Genomic DNA, 18,184 nt, shown 5'->3' with positions numbered 1-18,184 from the left:
AAAAGGGTATTTCCTAAAATTCCTTAACTTTTCATCGTCATAATCTCTGAAGTACATTTTAACATGATTTAATCTAAATCAAATGATATCTGTCAGAGATAGACAAAAATGTGCTAAAACTAGAGTAAATTATAGTATCTGTGCACATGAAGAATGTGATATTTCAAATTTTCCCAAAAGGCTCATGTAAAGTTTGGGTTAAAAAAATACAGCTGAGCAGTAAGAGATTTTTTTCACCTTTCTCTTTTAATGTCCTTGTTCTTCTTATCTTCTGGATGTAGAGATACACTTTTTATTTCTTTCAGATGCTGTCCTTGAAATCATCATGCTGGATATAAAATCTAAATAGTTGCTGACATTAGAATCAATTTACTTCTGCAAATGAGCCATCTTCTTTAAAGTCTGAACAATTTAAATGTATTTTGGTGAATGGACAAGGTAGGTCATAAGACAAGATTTTAATCACAGGTATAAAATGTGTGTCTGCTATCAATAAGGAATTTTTCTTATTTCTAAGAGTATACTGAGATACTTTTTTTAAATGTTAAAATCGTGGTCAGATCTTCCCTACTGCATCCTGTACATGCAGCAGAGCACGCTATTGGAATTAGTTATTTTGAGAGATTGCAAAACGTAAGAAAATAATTGTGTGATAAAACAAAGTTTTATTAATTCTATGGAATCCATATAAGTATGGAAGTAACATGAATCTATGTTATAAGAGTAATTCATATCTCTATATCCTTAAAAGGTTTTTGACATTTTGCTAATGACTTTCATACCACAGAAGAAAAATTCACTTAGATATTGCTATTTATCTAATAAGAAATAAAAGCAGGTGCAGAGAGCTCAATGGGAAAAAATGTAAATGAAAAGTTCAGTATTTCTTAACAGGCATTGTTACCACGTAGCTGTTAAATTAAACTTACCACATAAAATAATTAAGTCTAATAGGTAATAAGTAATGAGTACCTAGTAACACAACTTAATGATATTGTAATTGTAATCAAACATACTATGTAATTGGTGCTTACTGTATTAAACTACATGTCACATGCCTGTTATCTCCTTGGTTTTATAAATTGGAACTTTAGTTCAACTTGTGCTTCTTAGAAAGGGTAATGCCTTTGAAATGTTGAAAATTAACTGGTGGGATGCCAAGGAATCTGCCTAAACTGAAACACAAAAGAGGTTTTGAACAAAAAAAAAAAAAGTGCAGTCTAAACACCTTAAGTTCAGTGCTATAATAATAAATGTGGTTGGTATCAAATTATAAATGGCTCCATTCTTTTCTACTCATTCTTAGCAATAATACAGTGTAGTTTCCTGAATCACGTAGTAAAGACTATCCTGGTAAAGTTTTTGTCACATTGTATAATTTCTTTGTAATCCTCATAATTTCTATACTGTTTTGAATTAAAGAAAGAGAATAAAAATATTCTTACCATTTCTAACATATCAATGTTTATTTACACTAATACTTTTTCATGATATTACATTTCATTACATTAAATTTTTATTACTATAATATTGTCACTAAATAAAATATCCTATTTTATAATGACACAGGCTTTAATTACGAAGAAATAAGCTTATCTGATAGCGCCAGTACTAATCATGGTTGTTGTGTTACATTATCCCACTAGAATTTCTATTAATCTTCATAAAGGAAGAGTATAAGATTTATTACAACCAGTAGTATTGTAGGTGTAAAAAAGTGTTCTGACTTTCAAAATATAATGACACCAATTCACAACAAAGTTACTTATAAGTGAAATTACTTTTAAGTTTACTTACAAATGAAAGAGAGAAAACTGCTAAATTTTAAATTATAACCATGGTTACATATTCTAAATGATTATTTAATTCCATACCCCCAAATAATAACTATAGACAAATGATAACATAGTGGCATTTTTCTCTGTTCCTACCACATGAATAAAGTCTGAATTTTAGCAATGAATGCTATTGAGATGAATAATTATTTTATTTTCTACTTAAGTATGAATTATCTTTTCATATTTACATGACTTACCATAAGTTCTCACCATTATGTTCATCCACTTTAAACATTTTTTACATGACTCAGTTTTAATAAATTATAGTAAGTACCTAGAAGGTGATCTCATATACATACAATAGAGTTTGAGCACATACATGGGCAAATTTACATCTTGCCAAAGTTAAAATTTATGCTTAAATGTAGTATAAGGTTTGAAAAATGAGCTGGGTTCCCAACATATTTAGTATTGTCCTGGAGTTCATGAGTAAATTTGTGAAAAAACAGAGCATTTTGATTAAAGCATATGAAGACATACTATAAAGAATCTGGATTAATCAAAGAGGAAGCTAGACTTCAAGAGACTTATAAATAATTTGTAACAGATATTTAAAAGGAATTCATCATGGGGAGAAAAAAAGAGATGGTAGCTTAAGTACAGAATTCATGTGTTTTTAGATCTGCAAGAGAAACTCCTTTTATTTAGAGATTGAAAAAAAAGGAAATATGTCAATTAAATGCATGATTAAAATCTGATAGTGTATTTATTCATCTTAAAATATAAAACATTTTCCTTTGCTTTACCTGAAATTCAGTCTACATAAGGAGAATTATTCTTCTTACAGATAAAGAATACTATTAAAAATCTGAACATCTAACTTTAAGCCTCAGCTAAAGCTGAGGTAGAGAAACAGTGTCTCACAGATGATTGAGACAAAAGTTCTAACATATATCTTATTTCTCATTGTTCTTCTCACTGATCATTGAGACAAAAGTTCTAACATACATGTGTCTCACAGATCATTAAGACATGTGAGTGGAATTCTAGAGATGAGAAAGAGATTAGGACAGGACAAATATTTGAAGACATAGGGTCAAAAACTGCCCAAATATATTGACAAGTATAAAACTACAGATTCAAGAAATTCAGTACACTCCAAAAAGGATAAACTCAAAGACAGCCACGTTTAGACACATCCTAGTTAAAGCTATGAATAACTTAAAGGTAAAGAAAATAACTTGAAAGCAGCTTTAGAAAAGTGACACATGGCATGCAAGGGATATATATTTCAAATTATCATGGATTTATCATCAGAAACCAAGGAGGCTAAAAGACAGTGAATCACATCAACCCAGATTTCTTTCCAGGGAAAAAAAACCTTCAGGAATGACAGAGAGGGAGAACATTTTCAGATGAAAAAAAAATTATAATAATAGACTCTGTCCTGAAAACTATGCTCTACAAGAAATGGGGAAGAATCTTCTGGCTGAAGGTCAATAATAGCAGAGGGAAATCTAGATCTTTGGATGCAGGATGGAGGAAAGACAAAAAGAAATGGTAAAGGGATAAATAAATAAATAACAGTTTTTTCTCTTCAGTTCCTTAATATATTTATAACTCTTTAAAACAAAAATTATCATCATTTCTAGTGAGATTTTCCACGAATATGAATATAGATGTGATACATATGACATCAATAACAAAAACAGATCAGTGTGGAGCACTTATAAAGGTACCTATATGGTTGCAAGGTTTTTACATTTAATGTAAAGTGTCAGATTATTAACTCAATATAGACTGCGAAATGTCGAGTTTGTATATCATGACCCCTAAAGAAAATAAGCAAAATAAAACAAGAATAAAACACAATCCAAAGATATACTACCAATACACAAATTAAAATGAAATATTGAAGTTTTCAAACACCTCAAAAGAAGGCAGGAAAATAAGAGTATAATATGGGAATACAAGGGGTAAAAGCAGAAAAAAATGAAATTGTGGACCTAAATGAAATTATATCAATAACTGCATTAAATATAATAATCTAAACATAATGGTTGGCAAACTATGGCCCATGAGCAAAATATAGCCAAAGAACCTGTTATATGTATTATTTACAGTTAAGAATGACTTAAAATTTTTTCATGGTTTGTAAGAGGAAAAAAAATCAACAAGTCTTTAAAATGGTTTCTAGGTGACAAAGACCACATAAGGTCTAGCAAAATCTAAAATACATATTACTTGACCCATTTATTTCTAACTCCTAGTTTAAACACTCCAATTATAAGGTAGAGATTGACAGAGTGGATTAAAAAAAAACACTATTTTATCATACTCTGTCTAAAAAGACACATTTTAGCTTCACGTAAAATATAACTGGGTGAAAAGTACATGAGTGGAAAGGGTATACAAACAATAAGCATCTGAGCACTTGAACAGCTATTTGAATATTAGGTAAAATATATTGAGTCAGAAATTGGTGGAGAAAATCAATAATTCATGACGAAAACATACATGGGAGAGAGGACAATGATCCCCTAAACATATTCACAGCATAATCTCCAGATCCGGTAAGCATGTTACTTCACATGGCAAAAGGAAATTTGCAGCAGGGATTAAGTTAAGGGCTTTGAGTTAAGATTATGCTGGATTATCCAATGTGGGTCCAATGGCAGGGAAGTCAGAGAAAGAGAAGATGTGAGGAAGGAAAGAGTCAAAGTGATGTGATGTGACAGACTCAATCTGCCATTGCTAGCTTTGGAGATGTAAGCAGGCTGCCAGCCAGGAAGGTGGGCATATTCTAGAAACCGAAAAAGACAAGAAAAGGGAATCTCGCATAGAGCCTTCACAAAGGAGCACAACCCAAGGGACACTCTGATTTTATCCCAGTGAGCATCACTTCCAACCTGTGACCTCAAGAAATGCAAAATAATAAATATAGTTGTGTTTTTTTACAGCAATTACATTCGTGATCATTGGTTACAGCAACAGTAGGAAACTAAGAGAAGATACAAACTACAAATACGTATTGTGTCACTGAGCCTCAAAATACGTGATGCAAAAAATCAAATGGATTAACGAGAGAAAAGACTTGCAATCATGGCAGAAGATTTTAACAACCCTCACTCCGATAGAAGAAAACAAATTCAGTAAAGATATAGAAGATTTAAACAACACTGTCACTCACCTTGATCTAATGGATATTTATAGAGCACAGCATTCTATGACTGCAAAATACATATTTTTCTCAAGTACAATTTATGTATTCACCAGATAGATCATATTCTAGGATTTAAACCTCAATAAATATAAAAATCAAAATCATACAAAGGGTATTTTCTAAGTACAACTGAATTAACTTAGAAATAACAGCAAAATAGCTAGGAAAACACTAAATACCTGGAAGTTAAACATATTCTTATAAATAATTATTGAAATCACAAGGAAAAATAGAACCTAATTTTGATTGAAAACAAAGAGAAACAAAGCATATTACTATTTGTGGGATGCAGTTAAAGTGCTACTTAGAAATTCCAGACAAATTAAAGCTGAATAAACAAATTTGCAAGCCTAAAGCAAAGGAGGACTGCATCAGAGATCAAAAAATGTATGTTTGTATATGTGTAACTGAACTGCTTTGCTACACATCTGAAACTAAAACTGTAAATCAATTATACTTCAATAAAAAATTTTTTTAAGTTAAAGAAAAAAACAACTGTACTTTGTTAGCAATCAGTCCTTGAAAAATAGAATATCCTAAGTATTGTATTTAAAATATTATACAATAACTTGTGAGGTATGTAAAATAATTCAACAAAACTTGAATGAGAAATGAAATTCTTACTACACCTGTGAAACACAGGACCATTAGAATTATAAATACGAAGATAAAAATCTAAGGAGGTGTTGAACAACTACTGATAACTAGTATAGTTCAGTTTATCTTGTGTTTTGGGTTAAATGTTGCGTAAAAATAGTCACAATTTTCAGGATAAGCAATACCAAGGCCATTAAATACATAGCACTGTGAAATCTACCACAGCTGCCACTAGATGTCTCTGATAACTGCCTTTGAATGGCTACCTTCCTTCCAAAGTTATGCATTAAATACTGCAACATGAACTACATACGTATTTTGATTTTCCTACAAAAATTCATATTTTTCAAAGCAGAAAAAGTTGTTTCAATAAAAATACAAAATGAGAACTTACATTCAATGTCAAGGTACATGCTTTTTTGGTGCCCTCCAATTCTACTTGCAGCTTCACAGTCATATCTCCCTGAATCTGACAACTTCACATCTTTAATATGCAGCGATGAGCTTCCATGCTGCCCTTTGACTTCGATACGGCCGTCTGGGCTCTGTTTACATGGATTTGAGGAAAAGAAACATTTTACACTTGTTTTATGACAAATGATGATGAAACATATGGCATTTATCACAGACAAAATACTCTTACCTGGATTAATTTTTTGTAAAAAATGTAGTGTTTCTATATTTATACCTTATTGTTTTTAGCTTATCCATTTTATCTGCCCACTTGCTTACAGCAACACTAACAGTTACATAGTAAAAACTTACACATACATTTTATCCACCTCTTTTATTTAGTATGCTCTTTGCTTTTTATAAAGTATGTTCTTCTAGGAAGAATTCTGTTGGCTTCCAATTGTGTTCCTTGCAAACATAAACAAAACAAGGACAATGCCTATTCAATTCAGGCTAAAACCTACCAGTGAATATGATATGCCTGTGGCACTTTAGTTTCATATTTCACCACGTAAGGAAATGTACCAAGATGTATGAAAATTAAAGCCTTTAAGAGGAATTTACAGTTTTCATTTTTGAATGAATGCAACAGCATTGCTCATAAGCACAATGGGTACCATATGCATCACAGACACATTATTAAAACCACAGCACTACGTTAGGAAGTCAATGGAAACAATGTAGAAATAATCACTTACTCCACATTATGATTCAAATCAAGGAATTGCTTATAATTCAATAGTCTACAGATTATGTTTCAGATAAGAATTGTGTACAACATAATTAGCATATCTAAAATTGTTTTCTTAAATCACTTAAATAGCTGTATAGCACACACATTAAAACGTAGACATTTTACTTATTGAATCTTACTCTGTACTATCAGGAACTACAGTGAACTTTCAACACTCTAACTCATTTGAAACATGTGCTCTCATATCACTGAATTCATTGTTTTTATATTTGAGGTTTTAGTGTTCAATAATATATTGTACATCATACATTTAATTGAAATATGTATCCTATTATAAACAGTATAATGGTTATTTAATTTTCTATATGACTGAGATTCAAATAGGTTTCAACACATGTGTGCACTTTATCTCATTAAAACTTGGTGTTTAATTATTTCTCCTTTATTAATATCAAAAGACTGACTATCATAAAGCTGTTTTTCAAACATGTAGTTAATTGGGGCACAATATAATTACTTTCCTTGCTTTTTTAATTTTATTTAGGAATGCAATCATTATATAATCCTGTCATTCTTAATTTATTTACCATCTGAAAAATGGTCTTGAAAACAAAGAAACAAACAAAAGCATCTTAGGGCTATATTATGCAACTTAGATCAAGATTTCTAGGTCAAAAGTGTGTTCCCCAACTCCCAAGTATTGTTAAAGAAGTAGCAAGGTGAGGCTTTCAAACAGAAGGGCATTCTCTTCTGCCAATTTTTAAGATGTTCAGCTGCCAAACCCATTTACTTGAGAGAAAAGAAAAAAAAAAAAAAAAAAGCAAGAATTCACAGAAAATCAGAATGAATAAACCCGAAAGTAAAATGGCCAATTTGTTTTACAAGGTAACTGCCATTCAATAATTAAACGGGTATTCTTTGGTCCTTTCCTTACTGCTCCTCAGTTCATCCTTAAATCCTATTAAATTATCCTTCCTTTCTTCTGCACTGCCATCCCTTGGCTTTCAGAACACTCATGTAATACTGATTTTTCTCCCAGTATCACCTCTTGACTATTCCTTGATTTTGGTTGCAGCCTCCTCCTCTTCCTGCAGACCTCCACATTCTGTCCTGGACTCTAGCCAGTCAGTACAACCCACTTAGGCGCTCTTATCCCACCCACATCTTCTCTCATGATCTCTAGCCAGTCCTTCTTCACCAAGGATCACCCTTTCCCTGGAGCTTCAGAATTAGATATATTGCACGCAGGGCAAGTCCATTTGACGTATATCTCAAACCAGCACATGCAGATGAACGCATCACACCCTTACCCCGCATCACCTGCCTTCTTTCTCCCAATTGCCTTTCCTTCCATGAATGATATTAATTCATATCTATGCCCCACGACCTCAGTCTTGGATCAGTTTCTGAACTTTTATTTACCTATTTGTATTCTAAATGATGAGAAATCTCAATTTATCATATTGCTTGGCATTACCATTTCCAATCTCCAGCAACTGTGTTTCCATAGATCTAGCTGCTCTCTGCCTCCCCATTTACAGTCTTAGTTGTGCTGCTGAGTTGGAAGGATATTGACAGGCATCTCTGGATTTCAGAATGAACAATCACATTCAAGCTGAACATGACCGAAAAAGACGCCCTGACTCTGCAAAAGCTACCAACATTATGTTATCTCCTACGTTTCTCTAGCAAAAAATCATTCCAGCTGCGGAAATTATTTCTTGTGTAGCTAGAAGTTTTTTTAAAGCAAACTTTTAATTCTGATAACTTTATGAAGGTTTCACATCCTTTGTGCTCTACAATCATAAATAACATTGTATCACCTCACAGATAAAACCACAATCCCTCCGCCCAGTGTTTAAGGACTTCTATACGTACCTTTCTGCATAAGCACACTTTACAATTTGGATACTGTTAATTTGGATTCCAATTAATTTGAATTACTTGTACTGTCATTCTTGTACTTTCTCTAAGGAGCCTTCACATATCCATCTCAGATTCCCCCCATGACTCTCTTTATCCCTGGTTGACTATTTATTTATTTAATTATTTATTTATTTATTTATTTATATCTTCAGAATTTATCATGTAGGTTGACATCATAGTTGTACAAATGTGAGAACTTTTTTTGGTACTTCATGTGAAAGTCACTTGGACTAGTACTTAGGACAGAACCATTACATTCTAATATTTTGATAAAGCAAAGTAAGTCATAGTTAAATTGAATAATGGAAATATAATCCTTCAGCTATTAATTACTATGGGATAAAAACTTGCATTTAATGTCTTTATTATTATGTGGCAATATATATTATTAATGATGCAAAGCAAATTCTTCCTTCTTTCATTAGGAAAAAATGTTGTTCTTTTGCAGTATTAAAAAGTAAGTTTGCCCACTTTAAAAATAAACAGGTCCTTTAGTTATTATCTGTTACAAATGATATGGTTTTTGACTTGTAGTAAACTATCGGTGTATATAAAGGTAGCATGTTATTAGCAAAAAATGTTGGTATTTAAAAGTTAGTAACATATCTGAAATTAACAGAAATTCTGGAAGAGTAGAATTTCTTCTGGAAGGTGTGTGATTCCCTAGGAAACTGTAAGTCATTTTCAGAGTTGGCATTGGCTCTGTAATAGTGCACAATATGCTTCTGACCAGAAGTCCAAAGACATTCCTTCTCATATCTGACATTCCAAAGGACATCTTTTTCTTTGTGCTACAAAAAAGCATTACACATTTCTGAAAGAAAATTCATTTATATCTTGGCTTTGATTCACCACCTACTGAAGATTCATTTAGGACATTGGATATTTGATTGAGACAGGTTAATGGGTATATTAGCTGTCCATCTAGTATTTTCAGGTTCTATCTCTACATTAAGTAAGATGATTAGAAAGTGAAGTGTCTGTTCATTATTATTCCAATCCTTCACAGAAAGGCAACTCTAAAATTTGACTTGATATTATATCTTTGCCTTTCCTGAAGGTCAGTTTAAGAACTGCTTATTTGGATAGTATTTTAATATTTTTATAAAATTATTACTGATAGAGTTTATTGTCTTTTCAATAATTCCTTAATCAAACATCTATGTGATAGCTACCTTCTTGAGTTTTGTTCAAACAGAAATATTTTGCGGTAAATTTTAATTTTTGGACATTTGAAATTACATAATGTATCATGTTTATTTTTGTGATTTTGCCTGACTAGATATTTATGGCCAAATTTCGGATCCAATGGTAGTGCACAACGCCTCTGAGGTGGCCAGTATTCCCTGTCTTTCTTCTTCCTCACACTCACATCTTTGAATCTTTTTAGAGTCATTGACCAATAGAGAGAATTGTGGATCACATCAGTTACTCAACAATTTTTATTGTAGGTGCCATTGTTCTACAATAGGCATCCAGGCACAGGGGATACATGCTGAACAAAACAGAAAAATTTCCATCTTTTGTGGAATTAGAATGTAACAGAGAAGACAGATACCACTTTTAAAATAGAGTACAAATAAACTGAAAAATACCATGTCAGACCATCACAGTTCTATTTTGGAGGTGGGTCTTGAGGACAGGGGTGGGTTTGAGTCAGAGGCATGTTCCTTAATAACCAAAGTGTGGACTGGGATCTGAAAATGGTGAAAGAAGAGTAGTGTTGTAGAGAGAATTCTACGCATATGCCACCAGGAGGCTTATGGAAGAACTGAGGGAAGCCAGCAGGTGCAGAGAAGAGACTGGGGCACATAAGATCTCCTGATACTGGGCAGGTTAATAGAGAACACTTGCAGAACCCAAGACACATGCAGACATACAATAAATTTGCACCCTTGGATTGTGTATTCTTTTGTTTCTCATTGTATGTTATGAAGTTCCAAGGAGGATATTTTGTATTATATATTCTGCTTGCCTTATTTATAATTGTATTAATTTTCTATTGAATATAAATTAAACTTAGCTTTAAATACTCAAAGATAGCAGCAAGGCATAACTGCTAAATGTATAAAATAGGAAACAGACTCTCCCCAAAGGTTACTGGCATTAATTTACCCAAACTGACTTCCCCAAACCATGTTAAAATATCATGAAATTGACTAGTTTGTGCAAAAAAAATTTAAGCAGAAATATTGTCTTCCTTTCTTACAAGATCCCTGTATTTACTCTTAGTATTAATGTCTCTTTCCTCTGGGCTTGATCCTACCTTCCTAATTTTCTCCTATTTTGATATCATGAAATGAACTTTTGCACAATTATCTGCCCTAAAAGCAGTACACGTTTGAAGGAATAAAGAGTAATGGATGCAATAAAATTTCTTAAGTTATGTAGTTTCTTTACTAGGTTCTACGGTCCTTTTCTTCTCTTTGCACATATAGGCAATAATTTATTCAACATATAGGAGTGGAATATAACAGTGGTTAACAGCTCACACACATAACAAATGACAGTTATACACTATTCTAAATAGTTTACATTCATTAGTTCCCTCAATCCTCATAATACTGCTATGAGATTGGGACTAATATCATCCTCATTTTAAAGATAAGCAAATTAAGGCACTTTAGAAACATTAGATAACCTGCCCAGGTCCCACACAGCTTACATCCTGTGATAGCGGCAGAACACCCAGGCCGTCTGGCCCTGGTTCATGTTCTGAATTACTTTTGTCATAATGCTTACCGTGTGAGCCATAACTATGTGTCTAAACTACATACTGTACCACAGCTACATGACCAGCACTACACTGGGTACTGAGGACACAAAGATGAATCAGAAAGGCAAAGCCCTTAGTGTCATAGGTCAAAAGACTTAGAAACAAATCATAAATTTCATCTGGAACATCTAATACAGTCCACAGAGGTGAGGACCAAGTACTTGTAGACATTTCTGTCTAAACAGGGACCTGACGGATAAGTAAGGCACTGGACTGGCTGCATAATTTGCGGAGCTCACTGAGAAATGAAACGTGGGGTCTTGTTCAAAAATTATTATGAATTTTAAAGACTGGCACAGCAGCACTTTAAATCCAGCACAGGCCCCTTTTGAGGGTTGGGCTCCATGCAGTTGTTCATGGCACACACTCATGAAGTCAGCCCTGGCCAGGCAGACAAGAGGAAAAGTTAGGGAGGAGATGGGAACTACATGGGCTTGGAATAGATGGGAAAATGGCATGTTCAAAGAGTGGAAAGAAGCTCACGGGAGCTGGCATGGCCAATATGAGGTGGAGAGAGATGAAGTGGCTGGAGAGATAGACAAGACTGCCAAAAAAGAGCCTCAAAGGTCAAGGGAAGACCAGTAAGAACATGAAAGGATGCTCAACATCATGAGCCATCGTGAAAATGCGTATCAAAACCACAATGCCACTTCACACACTCTGTGATAGCTATAAACAGAAAGACAGATAATAACAAGAGTTGGCTAGGATGTGGAGAAATGGAACCCTCATGCACATGTGGTAGGAATGTAAAATGGTGCAGCCGCTTTTGATAAAATGTCTGACAGCTACTCAAAATGTTAAAGACAGAGTTACCATATGACACAGCAATTGCATTCCCAAGAGAATTAAAGATCTATGTCCACACAAAAAACTCACACATGAATATCCGTAAGAGCATTATTAATAAAGCCAAACAGTGAAAACAACACAAATGTCCATCTACTCACACATGGATAAATAAAATATGCAATCTCCATGTAATGGAATATTATTTGGCAATAAAATATGTGAAGTTCTTACACAAGCTACAACATAGATGAACCTTGAAAACATTATTCTAAGTTTAAAAACCTAGTAACACAGTCCACACATTGAGTGCTTCCCTTTATATGTAATTCCCAGAATGCACAAATCTATAGATATGAAAAGTACAAAAGGAGTTGCTTAAGGCTGACAGGTGGTGGTAAGGAGATTGTAAGCTAATGGCCAAGAGGGGCAGGATTTCTTTTTGGCATGTTGAAAATGTCCCCAGATTTACTGTGTTGAATATTGCACAACACTATGAATTTACTAAAAAGCAATTTATTTAATTTTACCCTTCTGCAGGTAAAATGCATGCTATATAAATTATATGTAGATGAAAATGTTAAAAATTAAAACCAAAAGAAGGAATATGGATGTTCTATGAAGAATTGGAAAGGACTGTAAAGGTTTCATGCCAAGGAGTAAAGAGAGTGCATTTGTTATTTGAGAGGATCACTTCTGCTGTGGGGTGAAAAATAAATTTGAAAGAGGGAAGTAAAAACCCCTAGAAACATACTGCACTTAATAATGTTCTGGGAAAAGGTAGAGGTCGTGGAGATGAAGAGAAATGTGTGGATTCTAAAAATACATTCAGGAAGAATCAACAGTGTTTAAGTGAATGATTGGCTTGGAAGGTGGTGATGAAAAAAGGGAGGAAAAGAGTATTTTCAGGTTTTTGTCACAAATCCCTCGATGGGAAATCTGATCTATCATTAGTAGATTGTTGTAGGTATATACAATTATAGATACGGATGCATATATTCACATTTGACTTAACATCATATTTTAATAACCTTATACATTTTATTTCATATTATCTCAGTACTTTAATATTTGAAATTATAATGCTATGATAATCAAATCAAAAGCAGAATAAACTTTCAAAGATTTGAATTAAAAAAATTAGATACGGTGAAATCTAACTGATAATTGACAAAATGCTGGTTTTCAGAATATGACCTGAATGTTTTATATTAGTGCCTAGGTGTGCTGTCTACTTTAGCATAACATAGTTGCTAAGATCAGAGACTGCAGAACAGATGGGAAAGTTTACACCCTGTTTGTGCTACCTACAAGCTTTGGAGTTGATTACATCAGTTAGCTATACCTCGGTTTCCCTCTCTGTATAACGAATATAAATGTACAGCCTTTATAGTATTGCTAGGGTGGCTAAATGATTTGAATATTTGAAAAGAGCTTAGTACCTATTAAGTACATGATAAATAAATTGGCACAAAACATCTGATAATTCAGAGCTAAATGTTCCATGTATGAGTTTACACAGTATCCGCTTTACTGTGATGTCCAAAGGCATTCTACCTCAAGGGGAAATAACAACTCTCCGATTTTCTTCTTACTCAGCAGTTCTTTATTGCTGCTAGACTTCTCATGATCCCATGAACCACATGCCAATTTTTTTATAATAGTTTTTCAATGAAAATATGTAAGCTATTCAGTGAAAGACAAAATTAAAATTCGGATGAAAAACTACTATTTGGACAGCAAAATTACTAAATAAATGATAAAACGTTTCACATTTAATGGTTAAATTACCAGATGATGTGATTTATATTTTATTTCATCCATAATACCAATAATAAAACCCTATATATTAAATTTATCTGTAATTGCCATTACATTTGTGAATGGCTTTGATGTATCCTTGACCCTGCTCTTCATCAGGAGGACCTTCCCTGCTCAAATGCCATGACTTTGGTGTCAGAGGCCCAATCCTGTAGGCTTTATACAGACGTAAGCTCTGTGTTACTATTCAATGGTTTTAAATTTGTGGATTATAATGATTATGCATCACATTCCCAAAATGTATACATTAGTCAAAGCCGTATTAGATATCCCAACCCCATGTCTATATCACTATTACTTATTATGGCCATTCATTATGATTGGAGCTTTAAGCAAATAAATTAGAACGAGGGAATGTGCTTATAGAAGGCTGGTCATAATTTTGGCATGACTGTCAGCGACTCTGAATGACAAGATACCTATTTTTTGTTGAATAAGTAACAATTTTAATCAAATCTGGAGACAACAGAACAAAATATTTGACACTCAGGGCATTCAAGCCATAAGTAAGAGGACAGTGTAGAAAGCCAGGGGGAAAATCCCACTGATTCAAGCTATCAATCCATGTAAAACTTCATTGCTTTCTCCAAGATTAAGAAACCATGAAAAACAGGATGATCACTATTGTTTTTGAATTTCCAATCTTCCTGTCTGTCCTTCATAGTGGAAAGTAAGCAAAGTAAGAACAACTACTTACTAAAAAATCAATAAGTGATCAAGAAGCCAGGAGGATACTGAAATCTAAAAATTAAATTTTATCTTGAGGTAAACTTTGGTTTTATGGCACACAACCAGAAGAAAGAGAAGAGATCTGAAAGAATGAGGCACGTTATACCCTGAAATCCTTCCTGTTCAGCACTTATTATAAGATGGCCAGATGCACTGTGATGATTTATGCAAATAACTGAACTTACCTTGTGAATAATGATATCACAGTATTAAATCACACTGCTTGCTCTGAAGTAATGGAATGACCAGTAAGTACTGGCTTCGTTGCCCCAGGGCTTTGAATAAGTCATAGGTTTGGTCTGATGTTTTTTTAATCCAACATTTAAAATATTTTGCTCTATAACATAAACATAACCTATTGGAAAACAATACTAGAAAATATTAGAACTGGAATGAAGTAACATTCATAATGACTGAAGCTGAGCGATAGAATGTAGGATTCAATGATACTGTTCTACAGCTTTCACTTTGTTTTACATTTACTTCATACATTTTATCATGGGAATTTTTAAATATCGTAACCAAGATGGGATGTGTTCCTTTATCTCATTTCCTGAACTGTTAGAACATACAGAGCAGATTGGAATTAAAATTAATGTCTAGAGCATGCTGCTGCAGCCTACTTATAAACCCATACATTTCTGTATCAAAAGTCTCTGAGATTTTGGTGTCATTTATTTTGCAGTTATCATAGTACAAGTTGGCTAATATACCATACATAATGTTTGTTGCCTTTTCCCCATGTCTGGTAAGAATTACTTAAGTTTCTGTAGGTTCAAAAAACAAACAAACAAAAAATGGTTGTGTAGGCTCACCGCTAGATACATGATAAATGTTATTATAATCAGCGTTGTGCTTAGTAACCAGTGTCTATGCAGTATGATAATCTTGTTCAAACTATAGACAAATGAAAGATTTTTGAAAAGCAAGAAGCACAGTATTCAAAGTGAAGTAGCACAATAATGTTGCATGAAATGTTTAAAAAAATGCCTGACACTTAGCATACATTCCATAAATGTTAACCATAGTCATTATCCTTTTCCTCTAGTATATCTTTATACAAATCCCTACCAGACATCCTATAAGAAAACGCAGTATGAAGAAATATAAAGCATTCTGAAAACATTCTTTCTGTGCTTTATCTAATGAGACAAATGAAGACCCTCTTCTGAGCCATTTTTGGCCAACACTTACTCAAAGCATGAAAAAGACCCAGGACTACTCTATATTTATATTAGTCTTTTTCCTGTTTATGTTTTCTTTGGACAAACTGTATTTTTCTGTCTTTGGTTTCACAAATCTTTCATTCTGCAGTATCTAATCTGCTGTTAACCCCATTCAATGCCTTTTTTACTTGATATTTTTTAATTTCTAGATTTGATTTAGTCTTTTATATTGTCATGTTTCTCAGTTTTCATTCTATCTTGTACATATGCAGTATACGTAAAAAAATTGGTATGTGAATGCTCTTACCTATTAATACTGTTATCTGTGACAATGGATCTGTTTCTTTTGATTGATGTGGTCTTTGCAATTATGGGTTATATTTTCATGTACCTTGTATATCTCATAATTTTTACTGGATGCCAAAAATTACGAATTATGTATTTTGAGAGCTATATATTTATATATATTTTTAGACCTTTCAGTACGTTTGGTCTCTTTCCTGAGATATTGCTAAGCTACTTGAAAACAATTTTATTTTTTTGAGGCTTTTAAACTTAGGGGAATTGGGAGCAATCTTTAGTTTATGACTACTTTGGCCATACTACAAAAGCAGCATTCCTCAGTATTCCAGTGGTTCCTTCTATGGCCTTGGATATTCTCCTCAGACACATACAGTCATCAGTACTCAACTGAAGACTCCTGGGGAAAGCGCTGATGAACTCTGGTGTTCTCTCTCTTTCTCTGTTTGAATTTGTCTCTTCTCCACAGAGCTCTGCCCTGTCTGGTGCCCCATCCTGTGATTTCTATCACCCCTAGTTACTCAAATTCAAAACACTGTCTCCTCAACTAAGAGAAAACAATCAGTCTCTTCATCCCAGCACTGCAACCTGGGAACTCTCTACACAGTAGGCTCGAGCAATCACACGGCTCACAACATTTGTTTCTCCTGTCTCATGAATCAATGTGCCATCCATCATGACATAAGTTTTGTCCATTGTTGCCATTGTTTAAAGTCAGAGTGTAAAGCAAGTCCTTCTTTATCCATTATGCCTGGAAATATAAGTTCTACAGGTATCTTAAATTGCCACTAGTCCCACACCAAACATCAGAAAACGGAATGCATTTACCATCTAGTGACCATCTTTTGTCACATACATGAGAATTCACATGGTATACAACACATCGCTATTAACAGCATCACTTTTATCAGACTGATACCATGAAGTAGAATAGCACCTAGAAACATACATGCATATTTTTTCCTTCTTTTTAAAAATTATATCATTTCAAATACATATTCAAATATATACATCACTGGCTATATAGAAATTTTATTAAAATAATGTATATAATCGTTGTCAAATGTGTTGGTAGTGCTATAGCAAATATATGCTCCTTAAATACACAGCTATGCTGAATGAGTCATATACTTTATTTCAACATCTCATAGCTACATTTTGGGTGTGAGGTTCAAAGAGTAAAATGCATTTCCTTATATATGTGTTTTGAACTATTCTCTGTCTTACTATCTGACTCATTGCAATTAACATAATCATTTTAAATAAAAGCACTGTCATTTATTTTTATAACACATGAATGTAAACACCAAAAACTACTCACCATACAACAAAACACGAAAATCAGTTTCATCAAATCATTCTGTTACACAGACATAGAAGCAAGCTACCTCTAAGAGATGGCTTAAAATTAAAACTGTGTTTAATATACATTAACTCTAGTGAGTTGCTTTGGTTGGTTTTGTTTCTGAATTTTGTTTGTTTTGTGGTAAAATAAAGGCAAATTAAAACAAATACTGCATATACAAACTACACTTTTTGTAATTGTTAGAAATCAAAATGAATATATGTATGTTTCTATATGACTGAAGCATTGTGCTGTACACCAGAAATTGACAGAACATTGTAAACTGACTGTACTTCAATAAAAATATTTAAAAAAAGAGAAACATTTTCCAGAAAGGATCTGAGTTATTAAGATAATAAAATAATTAATAGGAGAAAGAGGAAATGTCAATGAAATGTTATTTATTTTTTACCAAAAGCAAAAAGGTATATTAAAACGGTTCTAAAATAGGAAATAAATGAATCAATGATACAAGCCTAAACTGTTGAAAGGAAAAGATACAGTGTGGACTTGTCAAAAACATTAAAAGAGAAGGTAAGGCCTATATTTCTGTATTATATTCCTTTTTATAAAACAAAAAAATTGTG

General features: G+C 33.1%; 1 protein-coding gene across 2 annotated transcripts in view; it reads right to left on the bottom strand.

Annotated features, from left to right (window-relative positions):
* The window catches only part of NCAM2 (neural cell adhesion molecule 2), a 430,164-nt gene that overhangs the window by 107,502 nt on the left and 304,478 nt on the right, over positions 1–18,184 (bottom strand). For both annotated transcript variants that reach the window (XM_010977397.3, XM_031458159.2), the window contains exon 9: positions 5,993–6,143. In XM_010977397.3, coding sequence (XP_010975699.1) covers positions 5,993–6,143 — 151 coding nt within the window. The remainder of the gene's footprint in view (positions 1–5,992; positions 6,144–18,184) is intronic.

Source organism: Camelus dromedarius, chromosome 2 (assembly GCF_036321535.1).
Source record: "Camelus dromedarius isolate mCamDro1 chromosome 2, mCamDro1.pat, whole genome shotgun sequence".
Classification (NCBI taxonomy): domain Eukaryota; kingdom Metazoa; phylum Chordata; class Mammalia; order Artiodactyla; family Camelidae; genus Camelus; species Camelus dromedarius.
The sequence above is the reverse complement of the archived record's forward strand: the minus strand, read 5'-3'. Positions and strand labels throughout refer to the sequence as shown.